This window comes from Lipotes vexillifer, unplaced genomic scaffold (assembly GCF_000442215.2).
Source record: "Lipotes vexillifer unplaced genomic scaffold, Lipotes_vexillifer_v1.1 scaffold299, whole genome shotgun sequence".
NCBI lineage: Eukaryota > Metazoa > Chordata > Mammalia > Artiodactyla > Lipotidae > Lipotes > Lipotes vexillifer.
In genome coordinates, this window is record NW_006784347.1 from 236,267 (window position 1) to 260,089 (window position 23,823).

The 23,823-nt window shown below is 55.8% G+C and overlaps 2 protein-coding genes across 2 annotated transcripts in view; both read left to right on the forward strand.

Annotated features, from left to right (window-relative positions):
- The first annotated feature begins 5,080 nt into the window (after positions 1-5,080).
- Positions 5,081-20,573, forward strand: LOC103085888 (corticotropin-releasing factor receptor 1-like). Its single transcript, XM_007456800.1, has 4 exons — positions 5,081-5,153; positions 8,490-8,609; positions 13,271-13,356; positions 20,463-20,573. The coding sequence occupies exons 1-4, from the start codon at positions 5,081-5,083 to the stop codon at positions 20,571-20,573; spliced, it is 390 nt and encodes a 129-aa protein (XP_007456862.1).
- LOC103090142 (corticotropin-releasing factor receptor 1) overlaps positions 8,594-23,823 on the forward strand; it is a 17,846-nt gene continuing 2,616 nt past the window's right edge. Inside the window, exons 1-5 of the mRNA XM_007456724.1 lie at positions 8,594-8,609; positions 20,463-20,569; positions 21,353-21,473; positions 21,680-21,833; positions 22,114-22,174. Of these exons, the coding sequence (XP_007456786.1) occupies positions 21,444-21,473; positions 21,680-21,833; positions 22,114-22,174 (245 nt within the window). The 5' untranslated portion in view covers positions 8,594-8,609; positions 20,463-20,569; positions 21,353-21,443. The remainder of the gene's footprint in view (positions 8,610-20,462; positions 20,570-21,352; positions 21,474-21,679; positions 21,834-22,113; positions 22,175-23,823) is intronic.

Below are 23,823 nucleotides of genomic sequence, written 5' to 3' on the forward strand. Positions count from 1 at the left end.
GCGGAGCACAGGCTCCGGACGCGCAGGCTTAGCGGCCATGGCTCACGGGCCCAGCCGCTCCGCGGCATGTGGGATCTTCCCGGACCAGGGCACGAACCCACGTCCCCTGCATCGGCAGGCGGACTCTCAATCACTGCGCCACCAGGGAAGCCCTACAAAGTGCTTTTGTATAATAATCTTATTTCATCCTCACAAGAGTTTAAGATGAGATATTTGTACAGATGAGGAAACTGAGGCATGGGAGAATTCGGTTTTTGGGCTCCTAAGGCCATGCCTTTTCTAATTTGGGGTGTGGTCCTTGAACCCTCATCCTGGTCCCTTTAACCAGGGTCCTGGGGATGCTGCTGCTCAGTGAAGGTGGAAAGGTGCACCTGAGGGTCTTTGGGAGGCTTGTTCTTTGGTGATTCATTTTCCTCTGCAGGTCTCTCTCCTTGATTCAATCCAACTCATTAACTGAGCACCTACTGTGTGCCAGGCCCCATGTTCCCTGGGAGAGCAAAGAGGAGCTCACAGTCTGGTACGGGAGTCAAGTGCATAAACACACGTGTTATGAGGCTCAAGGCCCGCGCTGCTGGAGAAATGGCCACCATGTGCTAGCAGGGAAGCAGGGAGTTTCTGAACCTGGGCCTGCGGGGAGAGGAGGCTTCCACAGCTCCAGGCAGCTGCCCCCTGGCCTGCTGTTCCCTCAGTAGGGTGGGGGTTGGGGGGCGAGAGAATGAGCACCAGACCTGGAGCACCGACTGGGTTCCCACGCTCATAGTGGCGCTCAGTCTTGTCCTGTGTGCCCTAGGGCCGCCCACTGATAGCCACAGGGATGAGCATACCTTTGACTCCCTTGAGCCTCACTTTGCAGTTACAGAGTAGGGTGGGAGGGCTGACACCTGCCTCAAGGATCTGTTATGATTCAATGCACTACGTTTAATGGCAATATTTCACAAACTGTAGAGTGCCATACCACTACTGAGTATTATTTATTATTGTTGGTAAGAGTAGGCTTTTAAAGTGCTTACTGTGTAGCTGGAATGAGGGGCAGGCACTTGCCATGAATTGCTCATTACAATGGAGGTGGCAGGGAGGTTAGATTGGGGTGGTGTGAATCCAGGAAGCCTTCCTGAAGGAAGAGGTTTCAAGGTGAGTCTCTGAGAGACTCTGAGCAGGGACTGGCAGAGAAGAGCCAACGCTCTGAGCTGAAGCTAGAGTTGACTGAGGACTAGCAGGTGGGTTTGGTGGAAGAACAGGGGAGGGGTCGGGAGGGGAGAGCAGTAAGCCTGGGGAGGTCCTGGGAGCCCAGAGCATCTGGCTGCAAAGTTGGCTAAGCTGGGCCATGAGGAACGGAAAGTTCTTGAGCAAGAGTCTGGAGAAAGACTGGGAGGGAAGAGACCTGCTCAGAGGCCTGGCCTGAGAAGAAGCTGCCCCCGATCCCAGCCCCTTGCATGGCGGCCAGGTCAGTCTCCACTGACTTGCTTATTGTGCTCCTGCGCAGTGACATCCCTGAGCCCACGAAGGTGTCACCTGTCCTTGGAGGCAGCAGGCCGTGATGAATGTCGTTCATTTCCCGATGATTTGTACTCTGTGCCCCTACCCCCAGCCCAGCCCAGCCTGCCTGGCTTCAGGGCACACAATCCATCACCCTCCACAGCAGCCTCTGAAAATGGGCTATTTGTCTTCCAACGCTAAGACCTACCCAGACTGATGGGCACTGGTAGAGACAGATGGTGAGGGTGGGGTGGAGGGACTGAGACAGATGGATGGGCGTCTGGCCGGGGTGGCTGGCACTGAGCTGGGGCCTTTGGGGGGCCTCTCACATGCCAGGAGCAGGGAGAAGGTGGGTCCCCAGGGCTGAGGCTCCATCATGTGGCAGATCACAGACTTGACAACTCATAAAATCATGGCATGAATATGACAGTGGCAGAAAGTAATAGAATTATTGACCCATGACATCAGAGATAAATGGAATCATAGCACTGACAAGGACCCAGGGTCATCTCCTGTCTTAAGGTCATGAATGATAATAATTAATGTAATAACTAATAATAACAACTAATGTTTACTTAGTGCCTATTGTATGTTAGACACCATTCTAAGTGCTTTAATCTCATTCAGTCATCAAACAATACTGTTAGGAATTTTTTTTTTTTTTTTTGGCGGTACGCGGGCCTCTCACTGTTGTGGCCTCTCCCGTTGCGGAGCACAGGCTCCGGACGCGCAGACTCAGTGGCCATGGCCCACGGGCCAAGCTGCTTCGCGGCATGTGGGATCTTCCCGGACCGGGGCACGAACCCGTGTCCCCTGCATCGGCAGGCAGACTCTCAACCACTGCACCACCAGGGAAGCCCAGGAATTATTTTTATCATCATCTTACAGAAGAGAAACGTACAGCTCAGAGACGTTACGTAATTTGCTCAAGTACACATGGTTACTAAGCAGTAGCCCCAAGATTTGAATCAAATGGCCTGATTCTGGACTTTCCCTCCACCATGTATGTGGTCACCTGGAAAGTCGCAGTACCCAGGGCCCACTATGGTCAGTCCTCCAGGGGTGCAGAGACGCCCCTGCAGTTTCCCATACCTATACTGGGTTTACACACAGCTCCCAGTATTCCTCAGAACCTACTATGTGCCTGACACCGTACTAGGTGCAGAACTGAAGAGCCCATAGACCCACAGGACCAGGGGCTCCCACCCACTTGTCCTGGTGAATCACACACACATGTCCTGATGAATCACACACCCTACAAAGGCATCTTTCTATTCTTCCCAGCCAAGGAGAAGACAGTCCAATGACAAAGTGGCTGAGCAAAGAGCAGGACTGTCTGCCTGGCCTCTCTATGCCAGGTGACACAGGCAGAGCCCCTGCCCATTCATCCCAGCAGCACCTTCCTGGAATGAGCAAGCATGTGTGTTTCAGAGACTGCCCTTGGGCCACTTGGCGCAGCCTTGGCTGGGTCTCCCTCCTGGGCTTAAACCAAATAGGGGGTTGGGCTTCCCAGCTGCAGATCTGCTGCCACGTGCCCACCCACCCTAGTTCATTCAGAAGCCCCTGATGGGAGACCCGACATAACTGGGGACAGGAACCAGGTTCCAACCTTTCTTGGAAGTTATCTGCTATGGAAAGATCTGCTGAGTACATTTGGACCCTGAGCCTGATGGGAAGGGAACTATATAATCTATTTGGGGGAAGAAACCACCTTCAAAGGGTGGTGGCCACCCTCAAAGGGTTCTTTTCTGTTCATTAAAGCAGTTCCCCCCAGGACTCTGACTCAGCAGGTGTTTTTCAGAGGCAGGTGGGAGCCCTTCATACTGTTCCTCTCTCCTCTTCCCTCCATTCGCAGGGATCTGGGGCGGGCTGACCACAGTGCTCCCATGAACACCTGGAGTGTCGGCCCCCATGCACCTGCTTTGTGCATGTGTGGGGAAGGAGGAAGATACAGGACCAGTTTTATGGGTTACTTTGAGCTCCACCCACCCCAGCCCCAGATGAAACTCGGTAGGGATCTAGCTGCCCCATGAGTGAGGGGGTGAGCCACCAAGTGACAGGAATGTTAATACCTCAGACACACTGAGCACACACCTGCCTGAGGGCCTTTGTAGCTGCTGTTCCCTCTAGAACCCTCTTCCCCCAGGTAGGCACACAGTTACCTCTCTCACTTCCATTGGGTCTCTGCCTGAATATTAGGACCAAATTAAAATAGCACTCCTGTCAGTTTTTATCTCCTTACCCTGCTTGTTTTTTCTCCATAGCATCTCTCACTGGTTAACAGGTACGTCTGTCTGTCTGCACACACAACCCCAACCCCCAACCCCGTAGACTGACAGCAGGGCATTTTTTTTTTATACAGCAGGTTCCTATTAGTTATCTATTTTAGACATATTAGTATATATATGTCAATCCCAATCTCCCAGTTCATCCCACCACCACCCCCCCGCTTCCCCCCTTGGTGTCCGTACGTTTGATCTCTACATCTGTGTCTCTATTTCTGAGAGCAGGGCATTTATTTTATTCATTACTGTATCCTCAGCTCCTAAAACATTTTTTAGGTGGTCAGTAAAACTTGTTGAATAAAGAGCAAAGTCTTTATTTCTCCCCACCTATTAATTCACTGACCAGGAGGGGATCCTGGTGACGGGTCTGCATGGGGAGGAGCTGGGTCCTAATAGTAACTCAGGCTTCATGCTGCTGGCTGGTGAGCCTACCTGGCTATTTGCAAGGCTGGTTTACTCTGGTCCTAACTGCTCCTCAGCCCAGAACTATGCTACCCAAGAGAGAACATATCCCCCAGGAGGGCAGGAGAGACTGCACATTTGTATCAGTGGGACCTGGAGGATCACAGTCCAACAGCCCTGACCTCTAGGTCCTTATAGCCCCCGTGCTGAGTGACACCAGGACTTCCTTTCCTTCCTTCTCCCCTTCCCAGCTAGGAAATCCAGTCCCTCCCCACCCACAGCACCTCTGAAATGATTTTTCTCTGTACCTTGTTCTCCTGGCTTTCTGTCTGCTTCTCCCTGTTTCATTCTCAGTGTCTTTTGTCTTGTTTCCTCTCTCTCGCCCTCTCTCCTCCCCTTGTCCCCTCCCTGCTTTTCTTCTCAAAGAGTGATGGAGTGAATTGAATGGGTGGCATGAATTTCATCAAGTGCCCTTCACATTGCCTGGTACAGAGTAGTGTTCAACAAAGGCTGTTTCCCCCGGCCCCCCAAACCCTGTACACCCTTCCTTTCCTCCTCTTTTCCCTCCCTACCCCTCTCTTGTCCGTCTACTCCCTAAAACCAAGAGGCCAATTCCGCTTAGAACTTTCTAGCCTGTATTTGCGCGTCGTAGCCCGGTCGCAGCTCCTGATCTTCCCTGTGCCTCTGGCCGCACCCCTGCTTGGCTCTTCCCTCCCTCGGACCCCGCCCACCCAGTCTCTGGAGCCCAGGCCAGCGCGAGCGGGCCTTTTCTTTCGGAGGAAGGGGCAGCGTTGTCCCCTGGCCGCTTGCATTTTGTTTCTCTTCTCCATTCTTGAAGCCTCTCTCTCCCTTTCTTCCCGTCTCGCACCAAGACTTTCATTCCCTCCAGGATTTTCTGGGCTCTTCATGTAAAGGTCATGTCCGATGCAGTGTTCCCCCGCACCACCTCCACGCAGCCTTCTGTGGGCATCGAGGGACGGGAGGAAGGGAGTGAGGGAGGCACTACCGGAGGAACCCAGGGCACAGAGACCAGTGCACCCAAATGCTGAGAAGGCCAGTTGCCCAGACTGGGGACCGCTGTGGTGCAGTGGGAAGAGCCCTGGGCAGGCGTCGAAACCCACTTCTGCCTCTTAGTGCCTATGCGACTAAGGATAAGCAATTTGCTCGGCCCCAGTTTTCCTGTCTGTAAAACAGGGAGAATTAGCACCCACATTGGCAGATGGTGTGAGACCCATAGTAGGTGGTATGGAATCCTAATCTGTAGCACGGACTAGAGGCAGAAAGCTCTACACTGCCCATTCCCACCTGCATATCCCCGACCAGCCGTGGGTGGGGTCAGGCCTCTGGGCATTGGCTGGTACCTGGTCCTTGAGACCAGGAGGGCCATTGGCTCAGCAGCCGGTCCCTGCCTTGGCTCTGGCCTGGTCTTGGCTGTGGTTGGTGCCCAGTCCTGCCCTGCCCTCAGTTCTTTTCAGAAGGGACTCTGGGGAACTTTCCAGGGCAGGGGAGAGAGGGCAGTGAGGGAGGGCAGATGCTACACTGAGAGTGGGCCTTAGGCAAGTTCCAGGTACCACTTGTGACATTCCATTTAATGCTCCCCGTGCCTAGCTCAGGAGATAATGTGAATGAGTGAGTGAATGAACAACCTACTGAGGAAGGTTATGAAGTCAGATGGTATATGTAAAGCACCCGGCAGGTGCCTGGCACACAGTCAGCCCTCAATAAATACTGCCCCCTTTCCCTGCTGCCTCTGACTGTTCTTCACCCTTTACTGGCCAGCGATGCGCTGTAATAGAAAGAACACTCGATTCAGAGTCCCAAACACCTGGTTATGAGTCCTAGTTCTTTCACTCATTGACTCACGACCCTGGGCAAGTCACTTACTTCCCTGGGCCTCAGTTTCCTCATCTGTAAATAGGGAATAATGAATCTGTAAATTAAAAAAAAAAAAAAAAGGGGAATAATGGCATTGCAGGGTGAATGAAGAGCAAACAAAATACATGAAGAAGGCCTTTGGAGAAGCAGAGCACGGCCCGTCATACCATCCCTCCCTCCTGACGGCCACATGCCTCCGCTTCCCCCCTCCTCCAGGCGCAGCACGACTGGCGTGACCCATGGCAGATTAAAATCTCAACCTGATTTCCTCACTCCCCTACCCCCATGACCTCTCTGTGATGTCATTCGTGGAGGCTCCACTGTGGCACAGCACCAGGGCTTGGCCCACCCCTGCTGCCTAGCTGGCCGTCTCCTCTTGTCCATTAAGCCCCAATCCAGATTTCTTTCTCTTTCAATTAAACCACTTAGCCTCGAAGCCTTTGCCCCTTGAGCCCAGATTTGCACACACATCCTATGAATAGCTTTGATTAGAAAGAAAAACCAGAATTTGGTACAAGCGTTGCTCAGCACTGCCCTGCACCCAGCAAGTAAGGGATGCCAATCTAACCCAATGCTGTTTCCTGAGAGACTGGGCACCGGCTAAGCTGGGAGTGGGGGGAGATGGCAGGTGGGCCCCAGCCAGGGCTTGGCAGCTGCTGATGCCCTGAACTGAAGATGCCACCCCTTCATTGGCTCGTGGCTCTCCCTGGCTTGTCTGTACACTCTATGGCCAGTCTCAGGTTATTAACCTCTCCCATCGTGATGGACACACTGGGTCTCCACAGGACTGGTGTGCCAGCCTTGCGAGGAGAGGGGCATGGAAAGGCAGAGAAAGAAGGGGCAGCATCAGGAGGGATGCCAGGACTGTCCTCAGCCCAGCCCCCACCCATTGGAGACCAAAAGCCCCCCACCTTCCCAGAAGTGTTACTGTGGCTTCAGCTCTGCTCCAACACACACACACACACACACACACACACACACATGCACACGCATGCTCCGCTCCAAAAAGCTCTTAATTAAGGGCAAACATTTGGAAGGGGATTTTGACATCCTCTCTCTAGTCCAGTTGTTTACATCCTTTTCTGAGTCACAGACCCCTTTGAGAATCTAATGAAAGCCATGGTGCCTTTCCCAACTGCATGTATAGAACAAATTTTTCATTTAACTTCAAAGTCTATGAGCCCTTAAGGCTTCCAGTGGACTGAGATTAAGAATTTCTGATCAGATCCAACTACTTCATTATCGATAAAACACTAAGGCTCAGAGAAGGCAAGAGACTTGCCTACAGTCACACAGCAAATTAGTAGCAGAGCCCAGTCTGAAGCCAGGGTTCCAGATTACTGATTCCTTTCCACTCCCCCACGTGGTGTCTCCCTCCCTTTTTTCTCCATGGTCCTCTTCTCAGTCAGTCCTCTCTTAGATCCCGGCACACACCAGAGCACGAATGTTCGGTAAAAGTGGTTATCAGGAGAGCTGGAAGGTGGGCCAACTTCCTTTAGCTGGTTCCTCTCTGCAGGTCCAGAGCAGATGTGGTTTGGTTCTAGAGACATGTGAGGGAACTGGGTGAGGGGTTGGCTGGGTCTCTTCCGAGCCATTCCAGGCTGTAAATTCTTTTTTTTTTTTTTTTTTTTTAATATTAAATGTGGGGTTTTTCTTTTTCTTATTTATTTATTTATTTATTATTATTTTGGCTGCGTTGGGTCTTCGTTGCTGCACGCAGGCTTTCTCTAGTTGCAGCGAGCGGGGGCTACTCTTTGTTTCAGTGCGTGGGCTACTCTCTGTTTCAGTGCATGGGCTTCTCATTGCGGTGGCTTCTCTTGCTGCGGAGCACGGGCTCTAGGCGTGCAGGCTTCAGCAGTTGCGGCACTCAGGCCCTAGAGCACGCGGGCTTCAGTAGTGGTGGCATGCAGGCTCAGTAGTTGTGGCTCGTGGGCTCTAGAGCGCAGGCTCAGTCGTTGTGGCGCATGGGCTTAGTTGCTTCACAGCATGTGGGATCTTCCCGGATTGAACACCAGGGATTGAACTCATGTCGCCTGCATTGGCAGGCGAATTCTTAACCACTGCGCCACCAGGAAAGTCCCAGGCTGTGAATTCTAAGAGCTGCGGTCCAAGTAAAGGGCCAAGAGAAGTGTCCTCAGGCTACATATCAGGAGACCTGGAGCACGTCCAGCCTTCCTCTAAATGCCAGCCAGGATCTCAACTTTTAACACCACCTCCAGCCATCTCTGTTTCTCCTCTGCTCTGGAACCCACATTGTCTCCCTAGTGCCATAGCATCAAATTCAGATTCCTTTCCCTGGTGTCTCCTCTGCAGAAAAGAAGCTCATCTCTGCACTGGGGTCATTGCTCCTGTCCTGTCTCCAGATGGCTTGTGAATGTGGCCCAGTGGGGGGGGGGGGGGGACCCTGCAGGGGGGATGTTGCTCTGCCTCACCAGCCATCTCTGCCCCCAGGACTGCAGTGCAATGCATCCGTGGACCTCATTGGCACCTGCTGGCCCCAGAGCCCTGCAGGGCAGCTGGTGGTTCGACCCTGCCCTGCCTATTTCTACGGTGTCCGCTACAACACCACAAGTAAGGGAGCCCGTGGAGGGCAGACCATCTCCTGGGAGGTGGGACAGGATGGGGAGAGCTTGGGACTTGTTGGAGGTGGGGAAAATAATAATGACAATGACAATAATAATAATGCCATTCATGGGTACAACTGCCATTGACCAATGGCCAGCTCTGTGCTCTGCTGGGTATTCTACTCATTACTACTGATGCTCACGATACCCTGGAAGATGCTACATGTGACTATGTTATATAACTGAGGCCTCCAGAGGCTCAAGAGAGGTTAGGGAAGTTGCCCAAGGTCAGCAGCTGGTAAGAGGTGAAGCTGGAATTTGCATCCGGGTCTGTCTGACACTTTCTTCTGCAGTTGACAAACTGGGGTAACGTTGGCATGAGCCATGAGGTAGGGCAGAAATCATCAGAAAGCCCTAACTTTGCTCAGAGAGGATACCAGGCCTATCCAGGGCCCTCCAGCCACGAGATGGGGGGACTCAGGGTTTTAGATCCATAGGCAGGGGGCTTGTCCTTGAGTGTAGGCCCACAGGTGGGGTGGGGGTGGGAGACGACTGACCCGGGCAGGGTTTGTTCAGATACTTGATCCCCATGTAAACACCCTGCTCCCCTAGGGCCCTGAGCCTCCACCTCCAGGCTTTGCAGCTTCTTGCTATGCCACCTGTCACCGTCAGAATTAATTTGCTCTCCCCTGTCAATGGCTCACAGCCCCTGCTTATGAAGAGAGCAACAGCTGCAGGCCAGGGGCCCTGAGCTGTCTGAGGGGAGGGTGGGGGGTTCCTTGGGTGGGCCCTTGGGGTCTGGTGGGCCTGAGCTCAGAGCCCCCCCAAGAGGTGACAGAGGGTGGCCACAGACACCAGTTGTGACCTTTAACACAATTTTCCTCTCTTATGGCCCTCTGGCCCCTCATCTGAAGATGGAGAAGCCTCGATGACATGGCTTCTTAAGACTCTGTCCAGCTCAGAACTCCCAGGTTCCTTCTCCTGCCCCTCTCTTTTTTTTACCAGCTGGATTAATGGGGTTCGGGTTGGGGGCCACAGCCAAGGAGGGGTGGGAGGGCCCTGGGGAGGTGTTGGGACTGGGCGGGAGGCTGGAACAGCAGGACCATGCAGCTTTGTGTGTCTGCAACCGCACCCTGGACCCCAGGAAGAGAAGAAAGACTGGAGGGGGTGTGGGGAGAATGCAAGTAGGAGGAAGGGCAGAAGAACCTAAAGGAGAGTTTGTGTATCCTGCCAGCCTCTAACTTGGGCCCATTGTAGTTGGAAATGCAGGCAAAGAGGCTAAAAATGCCCAAGGTCACAGGCTTGGAGGCAGCGCCGGAACTGGGGAGCCAGAGCCCTCCTGCTGCTCCCCTCACCCGGCTGGGTGCCCTGCCCTGGAGCTTCCTGGAGAAAGGCAGCGTTTGGGCTGGTGCTTGCTGGGGCACGGGAGGGCTGCTTCCAGGAGGAAACCCCCAAGTCCCCTCACCAGAGCACCAGGTCCTGTCAATTCCACCTCCAAAGTGAGTCTCATGTCTGACCCTCCCTGCCCTCCATCCCCAATGCCACTGGCATGGTCCAGGGTACCCCAATCTCCAACCCTGTCACACCCTTGCTTGGAGTCAGCCCTTCTGTGGGTCCCCGTTGCCCCCATGGTCAAGTCCACCCGCTAGCTACAGTCCTGCCTACCTTTGCAGCCGGTCCTGGCCACTCCCCATGAACTACCCCCCGAAGGTGACTTGACGTGCCCCGAATAAACCTTTAGTGCCTGGGCACATATAACTCAATTGGGCAGCCCTGCCATAAGTGGAAGCCAGGAGTCTTGGGTTCTAGTCCCAGCTCCACCTGTACGCTGGTTAAGGAACCCTCTGCACTGGCTCTCCCCGGGCCTCAGTTTCTCCACCTGCAGGATGGGTGGTGGGAGGTTTGGGTGAGGTGCTCTCTCGGCTCCCTTGCGCTCCCCCCTGTGATCCCAGGAGAGGAGATGCAAGAGGTGATGGTCGCTTGACGTGGGGGCAGGGCTGGAAGACTGCCCTTTCCAGGTGCCCCCAGTGCCAGAATGATGAGGAACACCCGCGTAATCAGTAGCGACTGGGAACCCAGAATTGTACCTAATCGCTAGGCGCTCTTTAACTCATGTACCGAGGAGGTGCTGCCAGGGCCTCTAGGCCTTCCCCTTAATGGCCTCCCTCCCACTGCATCTGATCTTCAAAGGAATGGGAAGCATTTCCCAAAATATCCATTTTCCCATGACTCTCCAGGAGGACTGCTCAGCTCAGCAATTAAAGACAAGGAAGTCGCCTCCTCCCTGGCAACGACTCGCCGCTTGTTGGGCCTGTTTTCTTGCAGGATCGCCTCCTGTAAGCCTGCTCCCTCTAGATGGCCCGGCCTGGGAAGGACTCCAGGCTCCTGCCCCACCTATGGGATTCAAAGGGGAGCTTGAGCCCAGGGGATGTCTCCCGGAATCCCTGCCAGTACCCCCTATGATAGCGACAAGTGACATGTTCTGAATCTTAGGTAAGGTTATAGAAATATAGCTCCAAGACGATAATGGTAAGAATAACAGCTCACACCACATGCCAGGTAGAGCTCCAAGCACCCTGTACATGTCAGCTAAAAATGCCCCTCAACCACTGAGGTAGGAACCCTTGTTAAGATCATTCCTATCTTGCAGATAAGGAAGCTGAGAAGTCGTGGGACTCATCTAGGTTCACACACAAAGCTAGTGGCAGCTGGTGTCAGGATTCGAACCCAGGCTGTCTGGGTGGAGAGCTCGTAACACTACAGTGTAGTGCCTCTCTTAAGGCAGCAGCTCCCGCCCCTGCCCTCGTGCCCCTTCGCACCAGATCTCTGACCCCAAGTCCCTTTCTTTGAAGACACTTTGGAGCAGCCTCTGGTCCCAGGCACCTTCCGTCCATGGCAGACACACTGGTTTCCCCTGCTTCCGTGCCTCCCCCCAGGCGTCCCCGAAACCCCAGGCACTGAGCCCTCAGCCCTCTGGTAGCTTATCCCTCATTTAGCAGTTAGGAGGGAATCGGCAGCACCTTCAACTCTGCCCAAGGGCTCAACTCTGCCGAGACTCAGGTCCACTGGCAGGGAAGCTGAGCAGAGCTTTAAAAATCCATTTAGCCTCATTTCCCCACTGGTGTGCTGCGCGAGAACAGCCTCTCAGCAGAAGGGCCGAGGGGCAGCGTTAGGAGGCCAGGCCAGGGCTCCCTCTCCTGGGGAGGCAGCCGCAAACCCACCTCCCACCCCAGCCTCTCCCTCCTGTGTGGTGCTGCCAGCAGAGAGGCAGGTCCCAGGCTGGACGGCCTCTTGGGGATCAGCTGGTCCAGCCCTTCCGCTTACACGTTAGGAGAGGGTCCTGAGAGGCCAGCTGGCCGATGGCACTCACGCAGTGGGGGCCTCCGTTCTGCCTCTGTCGTGGAGCTCTGCCACTGCAGGGACTGGGACTCAAGCAGCTTCCGCAACCTCCTTCGGCCCTGCTGGGGTGGGGGATGTGAGGTGAAGGTCAGTGTGAGCCATGGAAAGGCTGCAGCAGGCGAGGGGCTCCGGTGGAAATGGCTCAAGGCTCTTCCAGCCAGTGCTTCCTGGTGTCAGGACCAGAATTTACTCAGGGAAACATATTTAGAGCTACCGATGCCTGAGAGGGGTACAGGGTGGAGCAGGGTGACCTCCGCCAGCAAAGAGGAAAAGACTCCAGATTTGAATCTCCCTTGGACCCCACCCTACTGGGTTTCAGGGCCCTGCTGTCCCCGGGGGGCGGGCAGGAAGGAGGGTGTCCCAGAGCCCTGAAGCCAGGCCTCAGTTCAGACCACAGGCAACTCCCAATCTCCTTAGAAGGTGACACGTTCTGGCTTCCAGGCTGCTGACTGCTTGGACCGCCCCCACCCCTTCCCGGGCCACATTCCTGCCTTTTTTCCCCAAGTGCCATGTGCCAGGCTGGGAGCCAGTTGGAGCGGATCCTAATAATGAAATAGTTGCTACACGAGACCCACTCCCATGACATCCCCCAGCACATCTCCCATCTCCTGCCACCTGTCATTTTCTGTCCTGAGAGACCTCCACCATGGATGCTCCCACTACGTAACCCTCCAACATAAGGCCTGCCGTAGGGAAATGCCACCCTGGGGACCTTCCCTAACAGCTGCCCTGTGATCCCCACCCCCGTGAGACACTGCCATGTGAGACCGCCACGGAGAGTCCCACCATGTGAAACCTGTCATTGCATTGTGCCATGTAAGCTGTCACCACACTCCCTTCCACATCTTGCCCGGCCTCGTGAGAACTGACTCATCAGAACTCACCATTCTTTTCTGCTACCATGTGAGACCCCCAAATGGGAGATTTCTCAGAAGGGTGCCCACCGTGTAATCTGCTCCACATAAGGGCTTGCAAGGAAGCAGGAAACGGCCCAGTGAGCTGGTCAGGCCTCTGCCCGTGGGCCAGTCCCGTGGGCACACATTGGGGTCACCACTGTACCTCTGTTGGGGGCCAGTGGGCAGAAAGAGGCAGGAAGGTGGAGGTAGTAAGAAAGCCCCTCCCCCCAGCTTCACCCCAGAGCCCCCCAGCAAGCCGGCTCCTGAGCTGGCCCAGATGGACGGTTAGATGGACAGTCGAATGGACGGACAGATGCTCAGTTACTCTTTGGGAGAGGAGCCACGGGTCACTTCGACTCTCTTCTTTTTCCAGACAACGGCTACCGCGAGTGCCTGGCCAATGGCACCTGGGCCGCCCGCGTGAACTACTCAGAATGCCAGGAGATCCTTAGCGAGGAGGTGAGGCTCCGAGCAAGCTACCCTGTTGAGGGCTGGGCCTGGGCCCCCAGCGCGGCTCTGCGCCTGCTACCAGCCAGTCGGATGGGAGAGCCAGAGGCTGGTGTCTCTGCCCTGCAGAGAGAAGCCAACTGGGGAGCCAGAACTAGGCCAGCCCGTGAGTGGGCATCCTCAAGGGAGGGTGAGGCCAGAGGGCAGCGGGCAGGCTCTGACAGCGGCGAGTTGAGTCTCCCTCCCTCCCTCCCTCCCTCCTTCCTAGCTCACTGGGACCCATTCTCATCCGTTTCCACCCCACCCACTGGAGTGACACATCCAGGTCCAGCCAGGGTCCTGCGTTCGAATCCGGGATGTGGGTGGGAGGAGCCATGGAGTTGGAAAAAGCCCTTGAAGAGCCTTTCAAATATTTAAATGTTTTTAAGAAAGACGTTGCTTAGACGCAATACAAAATTCAACAGGTACAAATGGGAAAACAAAATAATCTCCCGCCCAGCCCTGTCCCAGCCGCTGGGCTCCCCCTATCAGAGGTAACCATTTTGACAGTTTCTTAAGAGTTCTTCCAGAGACAGTCTGCATAGGCAAGCAATTATGTATATATATTCTTTGCTTTTCACCCAAACGTTGCATATTATACACTTCGTTCGACACCTTGCTTTTTTCATATAATCATCCATCTTGGCGATTGTTCCGTATCAGTACATAAAGAGCATCTTCATTCTTTTTTTTTACAAATCCATAATATCACATTGTACAGATGTTCCATAGCTTAGTTAACCAATCTTTATTCTCATCTTTGCTTATGACAAACAGTGCCGCAATGAATAATCTTTTAAGGGTGATGTTTGGCAGACGCGCGGGCATATCTGTCGTCGTGTGTTGCTGCTACCTCCGTCCCCCTTGTCTCATCCCCTACATCTCCACCCACCCCTTTGGTGGGTGCTGAGGAAGGTGGGGGTCATGGAGAGGGAAGAAGGAATGAGCAGAAAGGAAAGGGCAGATGGGAGATGCACCCAGTTGTCCAAGGGCCCCAGGCTGCTGGGGCGTGGGAAAAAGGGGCTGGTCTAGGCAGTTCCAAGAATTCCAGTGCCTCAAAGATCTAAACTGGAAGGGACCTTGGAGATCCTCCATCCCATCTTGATCTGCCTGGTGATAAGAATCATCCCGAGCACTTGTTCAAATACAGGGCCACCCCCAACATCCGATAAATCAAACTCTCCAAGGACAACCTGGGAATTTGTATTTTTAACAAGTGCAGGGGGGAGTGTCGGGGGGGTGATGGGGAAAAAGTGAGAGACTCTGATCTAGGGTAACCCGGTCAACTTACAGCGAGGGAGACTGAGGCCCAGAAAGGGGGAGTGACTCACACAAGGTAACACAGCCAGCGTGAGTCAGAGCCTGGACCCCGGGGCTTTGGAGGTGGCTCCCTTTGCCCAGAACCAGGTACTTGGTGTGCAGTGAGGTTGATGGTGGGAGAACAGCTTCCCCCACCTAGCACTCCGCCCACTCCCCCACCCCACCCCACCCAACGCATGCCTTGGTTAGCTGCTCCCCCAGGCTGCCTGGCCTCACATCACTGAGATACTGGGGCTCTGCTGTCTCCTTGTAGAAGCTGCAAAGGTAGGGCAGTGCTTAGCCCCAAAAGAATGACACGCTCTTTAGTAGTTCTGCTTTGGCAGACCAAAGAGTTACTTGGGATGCAGGGCAAGAGGCTTCCTGGCATCTAATGTCACACAGGCCAGGCCATATGGTCCACCCCAGGCCGGGTGGGTTGGCCCAGCTCCCCAGTGACCTGACCTGAGCAAAGATAGCCCCCAGGTTGCTAAGCATCCACATGGTGAGCCAACCCCAGAAGTCCAGGGCTGGGGAGGAAGGCATCCACCTGGACTGGGGGAGGAAAGTAAGGTTCCCATGTTGGGAAACGTAGTCAAACCAGAAGAGATGGGCTCGGGTGGGGCTCGGGTGGGCAACTCCTTACCTAGCACACAGCGGAGGAAGCAGGAGGATGGGAAAGGCAGGTCAGTGTTGTCTGCGGCTCTTAGGACCGTAGTTCACGCCCAGAGAGGGACGGTGTCGGGGAGCACAGCTAAGGCAAGAAGCCTGCAGCCCCTCCGTCGCACCCCACCCTGCGCTTTGATCGTCCTGCTGGGTCTGCAGGGCCTGAGGCTGACCGTGTGTCTCCAAGTGGAGGTCAGATCTCCAGCCTCCTGCCTTAGGACAGACACCCCTCCCCCACCCCAGAGAAGCGGGCGTCTGTTCCCTTCTTGGACATCGCCAAGCTGGAGACCTCACAGCTGCCTTCAATCTCCCTCCCTGCATTGGAGCCTCCTGAATGTCAGAGGACATTCACGGGCCCCCAAAACTCTCCTGCTCTAATTTAAGCCCCTTCCTTCTAGTTGGCTGATGGGGGACACTCAGCAGCCCCCCTTGCCCCCAACCCCCTTCAAAGAATCAGGGGCAGAGGCCCTTCTCCACTCTGCAGCTCCCACCCCTGCTGCCTGGACTGGGGTCTCCCTCTCTCCACCAGCGCGTTGCGGGGAGAAGGCGGATTAGGGGGCACCAGCTTCTCATCAGGCCCCTCTTAGGCAGTGTAACAGGAACAGCACCGGCTTTGGAGGGGTTTGGATTCTGGTTCCAGCACATGTGCTGTGTGACCCTGGGCAGGTAGCTCAGCCTCACTAAGTCTCAGCTTCCTTGTCTGTAAAAGGCCGGAGAGCAGTTCAGTCTGCCTCCTGGGGGAGGGAGGGCGGTGTCCGCCTGCGTCTTGGCCTGTAGAGGGCGCTCCATCTATCCGCCACCCCTCGGCCTCGTCACCTGAGCTCAGGGGAGGCTGTTGTGTTCACCAGGGAGGGGGGATGGTTGGGGGGGGTCACCAACCATCGGGCACCCCCGATGAGGTCAGGGGCACCCCCGTTCGTCTGCTGGCAGGGCTCACCCCTACCCGGGCTGCCCCGCCCACCCTTTCCCCGGCAGCCCCCGCTGGCCACTTTGCCTAGCACTCTGGGTAATCAGTTAATTTAATTAGTGAAAATGCCATCCCCTTCTGCCAGCCCCCAGCCTTGCCGGAACCCTCCCCATTCCCAAGACTCCCCGTCCCCTCCTGGAGCTACTGTGAAAGAAGAGGAATGTCGCCAATTAACCGAGCAGCCGATCTCTCAGCTCTGGCCCCGACTCAGCCCTAATTAAGCATCAGCGCCCCCGGAGCTGCAGATAATGGATTCGCAGAACCACTGCCTGTGAAATGAGACTTGTGAGGGCACCCAGAGGCCAGGCCAGGGAGGAGACCTGCCCACAGCCATCACCAGCAGGGGACAGGCCCCCAGCCGGGGAGCTTGCTTCATGCATGGCCCAGCCCCTGCAGTGACCCCACCCCCGGCACCAGCCTGCACCCTCCCCCCACACACACTTGTCTCCCTCCACTGCAGAGACACCCCAAACTGCCCCAGACAGCTCTCCCGTCCCCCTACCGCTCCCTTGACACTTGCACACACTCTGCTTCCCTCCCCTACACTCTGCTGAGCTGGGGGAGCCCTGGCCTCCGGCACATCCTGGGAGGGCACACACTTTGATGGGACGTAAAAGGGGCTCTGGGGGTGTGGGCTCGTGGGCCGGCGTTCACTGCTCGCAGAGGGCATTGGTTCGACCAGGGCTTCTGGAATGCTTAGGAATCATCTGGACTTCTTGCTAAAATGAAGATTCTGACTCAGTGGATCTGGGGCGGGGCTTGAGGTTCTGCATTTCTTAAGATTCCTGCAAGCTCCTAGGTGATGCTGACGCTGCTGGTCTGGGGACCACACTTTGCGGAAGCAAGGGGCTGGAGTGCCCAGGGTGGGGTGAGGGAGTAGCTCAGGAAACCCAGGTGGACAGGGAGAGCCTCAAAACGGGGTGGATGGGGGTGGGAGAGAGGCTGGGGCAGTGGGGACCAGGCGGGGAGCCATCATGCCATCCTGAAAAGGCATCAGGACAGGTCTGACACTGCCACAACTTGGGACCAGGTGTGCCTTGCAGAGTCTGGTCAGAATTACTTATTGGATTCTGGTCGTGAGGGTGCAGAGGAGTGGCTTCTGCCCAGTGCCACACTGTGCCACCCTCTTCAGGGTACTTACCTGCCAGTCTCTGGTCTCCAGACTGGACAAGGACAGAGTGCTGGTCAGGTCCTCAGGGACTGGCTGCGTCCATGTGACCTTCAGGCATCCCATCTGCTTCTGCAGTTAACGGTGGCTTTCTCTCAGGAGGTCGCTGACTCTCTCAGGGTGTCATCAGGATCTCTTGGAGTGTCACTGGGTGTCTCTTAGGATGTTGCTGGCTATTCTCTCCAGGTATCGTTGAACACCCCTCAGGGTATCACTGACCACCTCTTGGGGGTGACTGGCCATCTCTCCTGGTGACGCCGGTCATCTCTCGGGGTGACACTGCCATCTCTCCAGCAGTCTTCTCAGGCTCTTGCTGCACCATAACCCCCCAGCTGCGTTGCTGTTTCTCAGTTTGCATCAGGCTGATGTGGCAGGTGAGAAGCAGGGCTGGGAGCCAGCCTGGTCCCTGCAGCTCGAGGAGTCAGGCAAACGCGGTCCCTGCATGGTTCGGCCCAATTCTCCCCGCTCAGCCTCAGTGGAGAAAAGCCCTCATGAGCCCCCCACCTCCCCGTAGAAGCTCCCTGAGAATTCCGGGCCCAGGACGAAGACAGTGCTTCTGTTTTCAGTCCTTGCTTATCCCCCAAGAAATGCACCGCAGGAACAGAGGAAGGAGGGTCTTTAAGGCCACGCAGGCCTGGATGCCGATGCTGGGCCGATTATGCAGCCCCTTCAACTGGAGAAAGGGGGACAGAAGGACAGTCTCAGGGGCAGTTGTGAGAAAGAAAAGCAGTGATGTCTGTAAAGCCCCCGGCGCAGTGCCCGGCATACAGTCAGTGCTTAATAAATGACTCATGCCACCCCAAACCAAAGGACCCCGGCTCGGCCTGCTGTGGGGAGCAGTGAAGGGCCTCCCTGCACACTCTGCTCATCTTGCCCACCTGGGCCTGTGCATGAAGCTGGGGCATCACACCGTTCTGGGCTCCACAGACTCTGCCATTACCCAGGGGCTTCGCAGCATGGATTTGTGGAAAATTTAATAAGAGGAAATTAAATATCAGTTCCAGACAGGCTGGATGTGTGCATATCTGCTGGAGTCTCTGGACTTGGCATCTACCGCCAGGCACTCAGAGATGCTACCCCGCCGCCCCCCGCGTTTATATGATGGCAGCGAATACCCTCTGCCCCTCCCGCCCTCTCTCCCCACTGCCATTTACACCTCACTGGGTCTCAGCACTTCAGAGCCTGAGCTGCTAATGTGATTTCCTGTCATGTTCCTGAAAGCTTCCAGGAAAACCAGCCCCTAGAACAGAGCTGCCTGGGCCTCAGAGCTTCTTTGGTGAGGATGCCCCTTCAGAAGGGGGAGAGCGGGGGCTGGGGAGAGCAGGGGAGCGAGGGCTTCACCCCTTCTCAGATGACTGTTAGGTGTCCTGCTTCAGAGGTGCACCCGTTGTCCCTGGGTGGGTGAGTTTAGGCCTCACTGTCCTCATCTGGAAGATGGGTAGGGCTGGACTCGATCCCTTGGGACCAGTTCTGCTGCCCGTGGATTCTGCAATTCCGACAGGAGGGTCCACGGAGAGCCAGGGGCTCTGGTGGCTCTGAAAGGGTGCACACGTCTCCTGCGAGCTTGTCTTTTTCTCAATACTTGCCAGTTTCCGGGCATCATCATGCCCATGCCCCACCCCAGAACCTGGAAAGGGTGAAGGAGGGAGGGGTTACCAGGGACCCTCCCCTCGCAAAAGCCAGTGCCTTTCCAACAACCATTTTTCCTTCCTGCGCTCGACACACAGTTCCCCGCGCTCCACCATGTGCCACACTCTGGCTCTTTAGCCCCTGCCCTCTTGGGACCTACAAAAGGGTGAAGGGGGCCTTTGCTCTCACGGGGTCAGGAGTCTGCAGAGAGCTGGGCCCTGGAGACCCCAGTCCACCATCATGGGGTGGGGACCCGTCTTCTGCCTCAGCATCTTGTCAATCTGCACATGAAGGCGAGAGGTGGTTTGAAGCTGAGTGACCTTGAACGAGTCCGTGTACTTTGGGGCCTGTTTTTCTGCAAAATAAGGTACAGACCCCCTACTGGCTCTTCCCCCAGTGTTGCCTTGAGGGTTTGAGAAGATAACAGATACGAAAATACTCTGTAAGGAATTCCCTGGCGGTCCAGTAGTTAGGACTCTGAGCTTTCATCACTACCAAGGGCCCGGGTTCAATCCCTGGTCGAGGAACTAAGATCCTGCAAGCCGCGCAGCATGGCCAAAAAGAAAAAAAAAGGAAAGAAAATACCATGTAAACGGGAGGGCTTCCACACTCATGGAGCAAACTTTGATTGGAAAGGGGCCTGCCGCGTTTCCCAGCTTCCACCAGTGTATGAAATGAATTAAGTAATAACATTGGGAACTTTGTTTTAGTCCAGGGGGAGGAGCCCACTGACTTCAAGCAGACCCCCTGGGCCAGGGGTGGGACCCGGGAAGTAAGTTATAGAGCCTAGAGTGGTTTTTTATGGTTTCTAATGATTCTGTGGATGCTAACCCACAGCAACTGCCCTTTCCCCCCTCGCTGAGAGGAGTGGGCCTCAACTGCAGCGGGAGGGATTTAGGGGTGATGGAGAAGATGGTGGCTCAACTCAGGAACGGGAGGAGGAGAGAAGTCCTAGACGGTGGGTCTGCACCCACAAGGGCCACCTGGTGTTGGGACTGAACGGAAACGTGAACATGAGAGAACATCCGTGAGCCGTGCATGCGTGTTTGTGCACACGGGGTGGGGAACCCTATGTGATATGGAGGTTCAAGCTAACCGACATTTTTCCCACAGCACGGAGCAGTGCACAGAGCATGGGATTGGGGGACAAACAGACAGACATAGACTCAGATTGGACGGCACTGCTCTAGGGCAACACCTCACGCAGAGCAGGGGCTCCGGAAGGGACAACTATTGTTATCATGGTCCACGTTGTCCCAGGCACCCGTGGGGGTGGGCTGTCCTGGCACATCCAGTGGGCACAGGGGCGCAGCTGTGAAGGAGCCTCACCTCTGCCCCTCTCTCCTGCCTCAGAAGAAAAGCAAAGTACACTACCACGTTGCCGTCATCATCAACTACCTGGGCCACTGCATCTCCCTGGTAGCCCTCCTGGTGGCCTTTGTCCTCTTTCTGCGGCTCAGGTGAGGAGACCCTGACACTGTCCCCCGCCACACCCCCCAGGCCTTGAGCAGGGGGGAGAAGTAAGATACAGGAGGCAGTGGTGGGCTGGGGGAGTCGAGCTCCCTCACCTCAGTGGGAGCAGGTGACAGATATAGATGTCCCAGGTCTCTTGGAACCTCTGGCAGGGTCACTTCTGCAACCCTGCCCAGTGACCGCAGAGGGGAGGGGGATGGCCAAAGCCCAGGCTCACCTGTGTCACCCACACCCAGGCCGGGCTGCACCCATTTGGGAGACCAGGAAGGTGGAGCCCACTTTGGGTTTGAAGCTGCCTGGGCCCAGCACAACTGCCAAGGATGCAGGTGGCAGTGCCAGCCAGGTCTGTGCCAGGAATGGGGGCTGCCAGCAGGGGCTGAGCATCAGGGCTGAAAGCTGGGAGGGAGGCCTATTGCTGGAGGCCTTTTATGTTTTCTGAGCCTCAAACTTGGAGCTACAGGGAGGGAAGGGTGCTCATGGGAGAAGGGGCATCCCTAGCAGCCAAGCAGCCCCTGGTCCCTGCAGCATCGGACATGTGGCAGGCTCTGCCCCGGAGCTTAGGTCTGGGTGGGCCACAGTTAGGAGGGGGCCCTGTGGGACATCAGGAGAGCCGCTGCTGCCACCTCCCAGTGTGACTTAGCCAGCCCGCCCTGCTCGGAGCCTCGGTTTCCGCATTCCTACATCCCGGCTGGAGCGACGCTGGTGACCTAGCCCTCGTCTCCTCTCTCCTCCTCTTCCGCCTGTCACCCACCCTCCCCTGCTGCCCACAGGAGCATCCGGTGCCTGAGGAACATCATCCACTGGAACCTCATCTCGGCCTTCATCCTACGGAACGCCACGTGGTTCGTGGTCCAGCTCACCATGAGCCCGGAAGTCCACCAGAGCAATGTGGTGTGTCCTGGAGGGGCAGGCCCAGGGTCAGAGGAAGGGTCTGGGTGGGGCCGCCTTTGCAGAGGAGGGACCGGAGCCAGGCCTCGGAGCCCACAGCGCGGGAGTGGATCCTGGCGGGTGCCCCATCCTGCCGGGCGGAGGCCCCCGGCGGCCCCCTCCCACCCGCGCTGCCTGGTTAGTCATCAGCTCTGGGGGGTGGGCGGCAGGGCTGGTGCAGGCTGGTGACAGCTGCCTACAACTACCTCCACGTGACCAACTTCTTCTGGATGTTTGGCGAGGGCTGCTACCTGCACACGGCCATCGCGCTGACGTACTCCACCGACCGGCTGCGCAAGTGGATGTTTATCTGCATCGGCTGGGGTGAGCGGGCCAGCCCCCTGCCCTGACCCGCCATCCTCTCCCCACCCGCACTCAGACCGGCTGGCTGGGGGCCAGGTTAGGGTGGTGGGGGGTGCACACAGCCCTCCGACGCTACTTGGGGGGCAGGGACGATGGGAACATCTTAAAGGAGGCCTGGTAGGCCAGTGAGTACCTGGGGAGGCCCTGCCCGCCTCTAGGCCCTGGGCTGCACTGGGATCTTCCAGGCCTGCATCCCCCAGACTCCACCGACAGGCCCTGTGACAGCTGATCTCTCCCCCAGGTGTGCCTTTCCCCATCATCGTGGCCTGGGCCATTGGGAAGCTGTACTACGACAATGAGAAGTAAGTCACCTCTTCTTCACTGTCCTCAGGGCCCCCTGAGCCCCGAGATCCAGGCTTCTAGCCCCGCTCTGCCTGATGCTCCTCAGGGACCTTCAGCCGTGTCACCTTCCCTGTCAGGGCCACAGTTTCTTCATCCACATGGGGAGGGTGCTGGGGGTCAGATTCAAACTGAGTCACCCTAACAGTGTTCTGCCTGAGGTGGGGCTGGACAGGCAGGTCCAGGCTCTTTTATCTGTCTCGGGCTTTCACCACAGGCAGAACAGCCTAAAGGTTACTGGCGGTCCCTGGAGCCCAACCACCCAGGTCTGAACTGTGGCTCCCATCATTAAGTAGCTTTATGACCTTGGGCTAGTTACTACAGTGTGCCTCAGTTTCCTCATCTGTAAAATGGGCATCCTCATAATAGCGCCTCCCTCAAAGTGTTGTTGTGAGGATGACATGAGTTAATATATGTTAAGCATTCAGAATAGAGTCTGGCACATAGTAAATGTCATATAAATGTTTTCTATTAATAAAGACTTGTTTTAACAAACGATTCCATTGATTTAAGAGGAACTGATCCAGACAATCTCAGAGACTCCTTCCAGCTCTAAAGTCCTGAGGGGCTGTACTTAAATGGAAGTAGGTGTTCCCAATCACCCCTGGTAACTGCACTTCCGCTGCAGTGGTTCTCAGCCTTGACTTGTGTTAGAATCACGCAGGAAGCTTTAAAAAGTACCGATGCCCAGGTTTGACCTCCAGAGAGTTGGATGTTATTGGTCTGGAGTGTGGCCTGAGCACCAGGATTTTTTAAACCTACCCAGGTGATTCTAATACGAAGCTAAGATTGAGAACCACTGAAAAAGGGAGGCAGAAGAAGTGGGCACAGATGGCCAGGGGAGGCGCTAGGATCTTCTTTGCCAAAGTGTTCTCAGGAGCCCACTGTCTGGCTGGGGTTCCAGGCAGCCTCCATCACCATGGCTGTTCCTCTCCACCCCTGACAAGGAGCCTGGAAGATTATATTCACGTTTAGGAAGGATCAAGGTGATCCCTTCTGACTCTGGCCCAGCCTGGCTGGCTCTCTCTGCATTTGCACAGCCGGTGGTATGGGGGCCTGAACTGGGAGTGGGGGCGCAGCTGACAAACAGGACTGGGGGCTTGGCAGTGATTCCAGAACGGTGGCCTGGGTCTCAGAACAGGAGCGTTGTAAATCCTGGGCGATGGAGCCTGTGCCTGCAGGTGTGAAGGTGAGTACAGGGAAGGAAGAACAGGTTTCAAAAAGCTGCCCGGTGTGTGTGTCTGGGCGCATCTTGGAGCAAAAAGGGTGGCTGAGCACAGAGGAACGTTGGTCTGAGTGTCTCTGGAGCTCCACCTTGTGGTAAGATGCTGACACTGCAGGAGAAGGGATCCAGGTGTGAGACCCGAGAGAGACTGCAGGCTCTGGGGGAAGGACTGGACCTGGCCCCAGGACAGCTTGCATTTGGTCTGCCCCGTGTTCTTTGAAAACTTGGATTGCTTCCAAACTTTGAAAAACTCAAGAGGTTTCACATAAAAATCTCAGTTTAGGGCTTCCCTGGTGGCTCAGTGGTTGAGAGTCCGTCTGCCGATGCAGGGTACACGGGTTCGTGCCCCGGTCCGGGAAGATCCCACATGCTGCGGAGTGGCGGGGG

Excerpts from the sequence above, each read along its gene's own strand:
- LOC103085888 (XM_007456800.1), top strand. The coding sequence starts at position 5,081 with ATGTCCGATGCAGTGTTCCCCCGCACCACCTCCACGCAGCCTTCTGTG. Across the intron at positions 8,610-13,270 it reads TGTCCGCTACAACACCACAA|ACAACGGCTACCGCGAGTGC; the intron begins GTAAGGGAGCCC and ends TTCTTTTTCCAG. Across the intron at positions 13,357-20,462 it reads AGGAGATCCTTAGCGAGGAG|AAGAAAAGCAAAGTACACTA; the intron begins GTGAGGCTCCGA and ends CTCCTGCCTCAG.